Below are 10257 nucleotides of genomic sequence, written 5' to 3' on the forward strand. Positions count from 1 at the left end.
CCTCAACTAGAGCCCAATCCAGAGCCAGAGCCCAACCCCATCCGCACCGTCCACGTGCCCGTCCACCCCGTCGATGTGCCAAATTACGGGTCAGAACTCCACACATTGTAGGCATAGACCATCATCCTTCATGAAAAACTTTCTCGCGGTTGTGCGGATGACTTATTTGGGAGCTCATGTTGTTATGAGATTATATTATGGCACTACCAGTTTTGTAATAACAACACTATTTGTTTTTCCGAATACTATGATTAGTCCCAAGCTATTTCTAGATTACTATGATTCTTGAGTTTTAACTTCATCGGCAAAAAATTGCTTGTCAAGGTTACATCTTGAAGATCGATGTCTGCACAATGTGTTTTTGTGGTCGAAATCAAGTAGAACAGGTCTTGGCATGTAAACAGTTTAGATGAAGAAAATTCAGTCTTCATGTTAGCCTAGATTTCATGAGAACTGGCCTTGGCATTTATGCATCATGTATGCAATTTGTACTTATTTCCACCAAAAGGAAATGACATCTTCAATCCAGATCAGTGCCAAAACATGAGTAAAAAGGTGCTTCCTATTGCAGCCAGATCAGTACCAACAGTCAAACAAGAGTTTACACAATCTTTGCAACTAAAATTGTCAACGATACAAATGCATACAAACCCCTACCAAAAACTCCAAGCGCTTGTACAATTTACCAAAGGTGCTGCCTACTTATTCTGAAACAACAGCTGTGTCCTTTTCTCGTCACGAAAAATAATCACAAGAGCGAAATATATTAACAATAAAGTTTGTATTGCCCGCTGACGGCAAGAGTGTTGCTGCTAACAGGATGGCATATGTAGAGCACGGCTGGCTCGCCATTTTGTTCCAATGGTTAAGAGGGCGACCAGGGCGACCGGGGACTTGCACAGCAGCCGAATCTGCAGCGGTTTACACAAAAACAAAAATTTCTGGAACATCCACGGTACATCATCACGAGCTCTGTGTTTGGCGGTGAATCTGGAGTATCCAATCCATGTAACTGCTGGTTCCAGCCATCTGGTCCTCGACGAGGTTGGACAGAAGCAAGAAGCCCTCTCTTGGCTGCTCACCTTGCCGTACAACACGGGGCAGCTGGTAACACGAAGAATCCCTCTCCCTCAGGGCTCTTTGTACTGCCATGAAGTTTCTCGAGTGATTGTTGTCACATTCTCTCAACTGAATCTGCAAGATACACATGTCAGCAAGAAGCACAAATCGAAAGTGAAGTTGTATTAACAGTGAGCCTTTTATAGATTCTGATCCCAGAGCATATCAGAGGTATTTTTAAGAACATGCTAAAAAGGAGAAATGGCATGATACACTGTTAATTTATTTCAATTTTGTTTAAGAAAGCCGAAAGAAATATAAGGACAAAAAGGGGAATGAAGCATAAGTCCCAAAGTCAGGACCATATATTGTTTACCAGAGTAAAGAAGGGTACCTTTGATAGATCAGGGAAGTTTGACAGGCTGACTCCAAGAATGTCGTTCATGAGCTCAGGCTGGAGCATTCTACCTAACCATACTAGGAAGGTGAAGCCATCATCAAGAAGATATAAACCAGCAGTGTCTAGGCACTGTAAGGTTAATGGCAACCGCTTCAGGGACCCATCAATCCTATCTGGTTCCTGAAAATCATGACATTTATTTCAGTTAGAAAAAACAATGTGTAGACTACATTAAACGAAATGTCAAATTTCAAATATACCAATAAAATCAACTGAATTTCAATTAATGCTTACTATGACTTTCGGCTTTACAAACTATAATAGAAATTAATTTTGAAGCAGGAAACAGTAAATGGGTTGAGGTGATACCGAACTAACTTCTTGTACCCATTTTGACTACAAATATGCCTAAATCGAAGGGGAAAACCTCACATCAAACATACTGAATAAAAACAGCTAGAGGTTACGTATTTATTTGGTTTAATGACAAGCCTGATGTAGCTGCAAAGTTACAATATGCGAGCTATTAAAGGCCAAGTAATTGATCGAACTAACTGGTTCTTTCCATCACAAAAAAAAACTGAAGTTTTTTTTATTCTTCCTACTTGACTTGTATAGTTTAGAAGTAACAATCTACAAGCAGCACTGGATAAAAGTTACTTAATCAGTTCAGTAGCAAGGAAATATGGCATACCACTGTCAATACTTCGTCAAGCCTGTACAGAGATGGATAAATAAAATTGAGCAGCCTTCTTGCAGGCAGTATCATCATACTGAAACCAGCAGCACATCGTTCATCAAGAGAGACATCAGCATAACCACCACGCAGAGCAAGGGATTTGCATAGGGCGAGGATGTATAGTGGCAAATATCTTAATGATTCTGGATATATCAGTCTCCCTCCTATCCGATGTTGTACAACATATAGGTTCCGGTATTCCTTTAAACTTTTCACAAGTTTTAACTGTAATTGTTGTCGAACACTGTCCAGCTTATCAGACAGTGAGTTTTCAACAGCTGCAGGATAGAGATAATTAGTAAAGTGATCACAATCATGTATATTGGCATTTATGAAGGGGAGAACATTGATCTAGTACTAACCAATTCTGGCCAACACTGACACAATAGCACCAGTATCTGCTTGACGATACATTTCACCAAGATCTGTGACCACAGGTGCAGCTGCCGTGTGCACCCTGATACGTCGTTCACCAGAAGATGATGTATATCTGATGGTGGTTAAGGACACAAGAATCACACCTGTAAATTATATTGTGCAAATAAAAGCCAAATGGCAGCAGGCAACATCCAACATCATATGCAGGAGGTGCTTTGACAAGAAAAAAGAAGCGACTTGGATCTCTCCCAGCTCTACTCTACTCACAATCCATATTCGGATCTAGCTATCACAAAATTAAGAGCAAAGGAAAAATTGAGAGAGGTGCTTCTTTGACATTTTGTGAAGTTATTGTTTGTAACATCGACTTTCTCAAAAATCAAGAGATAGAGAGCAGGGCACAAGCAACTTGACAGGAAAGGATACAGCAAGGCCACTTGGAAGTAAACAGTCTGTGTGGTCATTAGGGTCTCCTCTAGAGACAGTTGCATCGCAAAAGCTTTATCAGAGTCAACAGCTGGAAGAGCTAACAAATCTGTGGACCTTAGCATGAAATGACCATGATAAGTTGTGAAACGCACCCCTGAAAAACATTATGTCATGAGAGTTAGGCCAAATAAACTAACAAGGCAAGGAAATATATAGTTAGATGATAAACATGCAGCTGTGGATATAAATCTAAAACCTTTTCCACATCTGATACGCATTACAGATTCCCAAGCAGTCTCCCGAGTAAGGTCTCTGCTAAGCTCATGTCTAAGTTTCTCCCCATGAGTAGTTGCCTGGAAGGAGGGATAATGGTACACCTGACCACCAGTATATTTCGCCAGAGAACCTACACATTAATACATATCACGGTAAGTAAGAACAAATAGGAAATACTATAGGAACTTCTCAACGGAGGTTGTCAATGAATTTTTCACCTAAGGAAGCTATATCACAATACTTGTCACTCAAAGAAAATATGTCCACGGCGATCTGATTTTTCGTGAACTCAGCAGCCATCTGTTTATAGAAGGGATCTTCTGGTATCCTCAGAATATGCTCCTTGTCTGTTCCATATGCACGGACATCATCTCCTCGAAGTCTCAAACGGCCAATACCAAGAGATGGCAATGTGCTCTGGAAGACAAGCAACTTTCCCCCAATTTGACCCTACAACCGTGATGACATAAATGTCCAGAGATTAAATCATGTGACAGAGGGCACACAAGAACAACCAACACATATAATTCAATAATAAAACAAAAAGGATCTTACCATAACCATGAATGCTGCTTTAAGTGCAGGACCAAGAGCAGATTCTACATTTACATTGTCCTGAAACATATTGGGCAAGTTATCGAGGAAAGACTCGATAACATGTCTAGAATCGACCAAATTAACCAAGAGATCGTCAGGCAATGGCAGGAAAACATCGTCCAAGTCGGCAACCACCATCATTTGAGGCTGACTCAGAGAAGACTGATACAAGCAAAGAACACAAGTTGCTTATAAGTACCTCATGAAATCAAGTTTGGTATGTTAAACCAGTGATGTTGCAGAGCAAAATGCAATCTCTAAAGAAAATAATAACTAAGGAGCTGTAGGAAATACCTTGAAATTGTGGAAGTGTAATGTGCTATCAAAGGTTAAGAATCCAATTTGTGTCCGTGGAAAGCCTAGAAGATCATCAAGACATGACTTGATGGTCTTCGCAACTACCTGAAAGAATGCACATGACAAAATTATTCAAATATTAGGAACGAAAATATTTTTCATAAGAAAAAGAACAATCTAAATCCAAAAGCACTAATTTGCATCATCAATGATACCAAAATATATATATATATGATGACCCTCAGGAAGAAGATAATTTCGAAAATGGAAATATAGAACGTACCTCGAGCAGCCCACTTCGAACTGCAGATACTGAGACATCAATAAGAAAGAAATAGGAAGGCGGCATTGGTGGCCTGACCATATATTCAGTAGGAGCAACAAACTCCACTGTTCCCTTAGAAAGTTCTGGTCTTTGATCTGTATCAAATCTTCTGCCACTAGCATCAAGACCACAAAAGTACTCACCAGGAACTGCACAAAAAGGAACATATAAGGACCTGTTTGGGACTGCTCTGTTCCTTAAAATTCAGCTCTGCTCCAGAAAAGACAAGCCAAACGGGATAGCTCCACGATATGCCGCTCCGCAAAAAAACTAGAATACGGGGTAGAACTTCAAAGTTTTTATGAAGCTCCTCAGAGGGTGCTCCAAAAAACTGTAGAAGCTGGAGTTGGGGGAAAATTACCCACCGCTGCCACCAGCAAGTGGATACCCCTTCATTTCTTTCCCCTCAACCAATCAAATAAATTCTTTCCACCAAATTTTCTATTTTTGAAGCTGGAGCTAGATGAAAGCCAAACATTCTCTTAATAGTGCTATAGCTTCTGTATGAAACTGCTTCAAAGTGAATTTGATGAAGTGAAGCTGATTTTGATGAATTGAATCAGTCCCAAACAGGCCCTAAATTGTGGGGAAACTGGGCAGGTGGGTGCTAACTGCTAGAGATCAGTCAGCACTAGCACTGATACATACAGATATCGTAAATGACAACCTAAACAGAATCTAAGATCATATAAGAGATGATAGTTCTTTCTACCACAAGCACTATCTCCATATATAACTGCAATTAGTCAAAAACACAAACAGATCTGCTTAACCCTGCTAAACAGAAGACCTACCTACACTTTCTCTGCTTGGAAAATTATACGAGGCCAGCACAAGGAAAATTGCATCTGTCGCAGAAGCAGGCTTCTTGGCCATGTAGTTTGCAAGTCAAACATTTAGCTTATGAAAATGAAATCCAACAATAAGCAACATAGCTTCTAAACCATTTAACCTTATAATCCTATGGATTTCTTGTAACAACTTCAGGCCCACTTTGAAGAACAAGTCGAGCTTAGTTGTCCTGAAAGCTAACTTTTGGGTACAGGTGTTTAAGCATTTCTTCAACTACTTTTTTCTTGCCAAACAACACCAGTATATATTACACATAAACAAAGGTGGCTCAATTAATGTATTTTTCTAACATGCCTACTGCCTAGTTATTTAGCGGAATATGCCAAATGTGGTTAAGCTTGAACAAAGATATCAGAAAAGGCTGATTCAACAGCAGCATGCCTGTGTAACAGGTCCTCTTTCCAGGCCTCTGTATAGTCAAAATATCCTATTCAAATAAATCAAATAAAATCTGAAGGCACCTTCTGGAATAACATTTAGTGCGATGATCAACGACTGGTGTCTCAAATCTCAAGATAATTGTATAGCAACAGGTACTTAACCGAACATAGTTTCCCAATTTAGATTATTTCTGATTCTTGTATTCACTTGAACATTTCAAAAATTCTTGCATTAAAAGACGGTAGGAATAACCTTCTGGAGAACAGCAATAAAAAAAGGTGGCACTAAGTATATTCTATACATATCATAAAATAGCTAAAGAAAACTATATTTTCAAGCTTATCAAGAATCAAGACAAAACATTTCTGCCTCTCTGGTATGTCCAGTGATGCGCTAATGATTAATGCATATCTTACTCAGGTTAAAGTTCACTCATAGCCATTGTTGGGGAAATCGTTAACTGGTAACTGCTCGGTTGGTTGGCGAGTAGGGGATTAATAGGCTAATCAACAAGTTAATTGGCCATTTAATCAATTAATTGGGTGATTTATCTGTTAATCGGCTAATCAGTTACCCTACGAGTAGGGATTAATCGGCAAGTTAACTGGTAATCGGATGAATTCTTGAACAGGGCTCATACCGTAAACTGATGCACAGAAACTTTCATCCTTGTAAGAAAACACCGAACCACCACAAAGTTTACCATGCTAGAAGAGTTCTCACACTACTTTGCAAACATTACAGTGATGGACCTTGATGATGAACAATTAAACGGTATTGGTATTAAGAAATCTTAGTGGACAATTTTGCCTCTAAACAAGATGTAATGTGATGGCAGCCAGAAACATCGGTAATCATCCATTCAATATGCATCGCATCTTTATAAGTTCCAAGTTGAAGGTTACCATCATTGAGCAATGTGCAGAGATTGCAGCGCCATTTCCTTCCAGCATCTGCAAATGTTGCATAAGGATTTATATATGTCCTGCATCTTCGGCAGCGGATTACGCCGGCCGACCCAAAGTTGACGACTGGCACTTCCTCCTAAGCATCAAGAGACAAACATGTCAAAACAATCCAGTGCTTTGGATAAAGAAAAATGATAAAGCACAGTTCATTACCCCATCAGGTGCTTCTGCGAGAGGATGTACCACGGCCCCAAGGGGCAAATGCCACCTGGAGACCAATGACTGGGACGCCGGAATAGTGTGGGTTGTCAGACGGAAGTACCTCGGGTGGCAATTCAGTGGGAATGCCTCCAAAACCTTAGCTGGCTCCTCGTCACCATACAGCGGACGTGGTAGCCCATTCACATCAACACCCGGGTCAAGCGATCCAGGTGCAGAACTCACTGAGAGAGACTGGAAGTCCTCCACTAAGCTCTGGAGGGTGCCCATCGGAGGCCCTGTAGTAGGATATGCTGGCTGGTTGCTGTAGGAGGAATGTGGACCCATGGGAGGCGGTGGCATGTTCTGCATTGGCTGTTGAAACGCTGGCCGGGACGGCGGAAACTGTTGGTTAGGGCCGCCAGGGTAATACCCTTGCACAGGCTGGGGCTGCGACTGTACTGGCGGCGGCCTCACATAAGTCGGCGGTGGCATCGCGCTCCCTGTGGGAGACTGTGGCTGCTGGATAGCTGACGGTGGAGGGCGAAAAGGTGGAGGTGCTGCGCCAAAAGGGCCTTGAGACGGCGGCGCAGTGCCAAAGGGTCCCTGGGGTGGAGGCGCGGCGCCGAAGGATCCCTGGGGTCGAGATGTGGCGCCGAAAGGTCCCTGGGGTGGAGGAGTTGTGGCGCCGAAGGGGCCCTGAGCCGGTGGTGCTGCGCTGAACGGCCCTGAAGGGGGCGGCCCAGCGCCGAAGGAGCCCTGTTGCGGCGGTGGACCCCTGTAGCCACCCATTGCCGAGGGCGGCGCAGCCCCGAACGGCCCCCGAGGGGAAGCAGCCGCCTGAGGAACCGGCGGGCCCTGCTGCTGCGTCGGCGGCGGGGCAAAGGGGCCGGCCGGACCACCAGGGCGCACGAGCGGAGCGGCGGCGCCGAACGGCGAGGCCCCCGCCGCCGGCGGAGGGGCCCCGGCGGCGAAACCGGGGACGAAGCCGGACACGGGGCGGCCCGGCGGCCTCTCGTTCCCCGCGGACGGGCGCATCGCGTCGGGCACCTGCGGAATTCACAACAAGGAGGCCAAGATCAGGTTTTTGGCCGATCCGGGCGGCGGGGGTTTCTGGATCGGATCCCGCGCCGCGGCGGCCGGATCCGTCGGTACTGGCCGGAATCAGGGGGGAGGGCCCGCGGGCACGTACCGAGATCGGGGGCGGCGGCGGCGGCGGCGCTCCGACGCGGCGAGATTGGAATTTGGAGACTGGGGGGGGTGGAGATTGGAGAAGAAGGTTCCGAATAGAAGACAGGACAGGTGGGGAGGCCGGCGGTGCTGACGCTGCTATAGCTGCGCGTGCCTCGCCCCGGTGGGCCCCGCATGTCTGCCTCCCTGCCTTCTCTTCTCTTCTCTTCTCTTCTCTGCCGTGTCAAATTCAGTTTTTGAGTGTCAACCGAATTCGTCTCAAAATAAAGGACAAGTTTCGGCTTGTGATGAATAGTCTAGCAGGATCATGGTCCATCAGGTTGAATGTTAACCGAATTCGTCTGGGAATAAAGGAGAAGTTTCGGCTCGTGATGAATCGTCTAGCGGGCTGAAATGTTAGGAGGGTCTACGATGTCGAAAAGGGCCTTTTGTATGTTTCGTATACGGACGTGGAGAAAATAAAATAGTTCTTAGGCTTAGGGTTACGTTGGTCGACCAAGATGCCACGGGAACCAGGATGATCATCGAGGAAACCGTAAACCATATTCTAAAATGATTTATGTTGGGAACGTAGTAATTTCAAAAAATTCCTACGCCATACAAGGATCTATCTATGGAGAAACCAACAACGAGCAAAGGGGGAGAGCATCTTCATACCTTTGAAGATCGCTAAGCGGAAACATTGCTATGAACGCGGTTGATGGAGTCGTACTCGCAGCGACTTAGATCGCAGTGAATTCCGGTCTATGTGCCGAACTACCGCACCTTCGCGTTCAACACACGTGCAGTCCGGTGACGTCTCTGATGACCCACAAGTATAGGGGATCAATCGTAGTCCTTTCGATAAGTAAGAGTGTCGAACCCAACGAGGAGCAGAAGGATCTCACAAGTGGTTTTCAGCAAGGTAAAATCTGCAGGCACTAAAATTGTCAGTTACAAGTGATTGTGTGGTGAGATGATTCGTAGCAAGCAACAAGTAACAAAAGTAGCAACGGTGCAGCAAAGTGGCCCAATCCCTTTTGTAGCAAGGGACAAGCCTGGACAAAGTCTTATAGGAGGAAAAACGCTCCCGAGGACACACGGGAATTTCTGTCATGCTAGTTTTCATCATGTTCATATGATTCGAGTTCGTTACTTTGATAGTTCAATATGTGGGTGGACCGACGCTTGGGTACTGCCCTTACTTGGACAAGCATCCCACTTATGATTAACCCTTCTCGCAAGCATCCGCAACTACGAACGAAGAATTAAGACAAATTATAACCAAAGCATTAAACTAGTGGATCCAAATCAGCCCCTTACGAAGTAACGCATAAACTAGGGTTTAAGCTTCTGTCACTCTAGCAACCCATCATCTACTTACTACTTCCCAATGTCTTCCTCTCACTACTAGAAATTAAAGCATTAACGATGAGCCGTAAACAATACTTGGTCGTTACTGGTACCACAGCGAGTCCCACATCCAATTTGACCCACGAGAACTCTGTGGCAACCAGGAGGACAGCCCGTCGTTAAATTACATTAGCTGGTGGTCGTATTTAATTAATTATATTTCTCAAAAAGGAAATTAAGGATAAATATGCCTCTAACCGATCTAGGTTTTCTAAACAAACCTAGTCTCCCATACACATCCATGTGAACCATGCATGGTGGCGGAACAAACCCGACGGATCGAAGGCAACCATGGAGCATCAGCTTGGAAGAAGCGCAGCGGCAGAAGGATGATGTGGATATAGGCTCACGTGTTGCGTGTGCTGGCGTAGGCGCAGCCGAGCTCCTCGTTTCCCACCGATGGTCGTACGTCAGGTGGCGGTGGCCTCTGATATCTGCAAGACCAGTCCGGGAGCGGGCAACAACAACACCAACGAGTCCAGCTTCCTGTCCGTTGATATGATCTCCCACTCCGCCCCTTCTGCCTCCTACTACCACGGCCATCACTCAAGGTACTCAATCTCCTTCTCTTCCTTCCCCCAATCTTCACTCTTTCAACCACTGTTTAAGTTTGTTTTAATTAGAAAGTGATCAACGTTGTCGTGTAATTAGATTAGTTAAATGAATTTGAGTTTAGCTTGGAGCATGCTTTAATTAGGCGAGTGAGGGTCGTGTGTAAAGTAGTAGTAATCTGGCTTGGATTTGTATGTGTGGTTGTATCTATGTAGATGCATTGGTCGTGTAGGAGTACTAGTTCATATTCAGTCATGGTATGCTTAGTATAGGTGTTTAGTTT

At 44.4% G+C, this 10257-nt stretch overlaps 1 protein-coding gene across 1 annotated transcript; it reads right to left on the bottom strand.

Moving 5' to 3' along the window:
- Positions 1–544: 544 nt before the first annotated feature.
- LOC123431494 (protein transport protein Sec24-like At3g07100) lies at positions 545–8138 on the bottom strand. Its single transcript, XM_045115311.1, has 13 exons — positions 8032–8138; positions 6855–7889; positions 6639–6777; positions 4459–4649; positions 4173–4280; positions 3837–4040; positions 3500–3731; positions 3262–3411; positions 3003–3159; positions 2561–2688; positions 2154–2476; positions 1454–1639; positions 545–1194 (listed from the first exon to the last, which is right to left on the bottom strand). The coding sequence occupies exons 2-13, from the start codon at positions 7875–7877 to the stop codon at positions 964–966; spliced, it is 3072 nt and encodes a 1023-aa protein (XP_044971246.1). The 5' UTR covers positions 7878–7889; positions 8032–8138; the 3' UTR covers positions 545–963.
- Between the last annotated feature and the right edge of the window lie 2119 nt (positions 8139–10257).

The sequence above is a fragment of the Hordeum vulgare genome, chromosome 2H (assembly GCF_904849725.1).
Source record: "Hordeum vulgare subsp. vulgare chromosome 2H, MorexV3_pseudomolecules_assembly, whole genome shotgun sequence".
NCBI lineage: Eukaryota > Viridiplantae > Streptophyta > Magnoliopsida > Poales > Poaceae > Hordeum > Hordeum vulgare.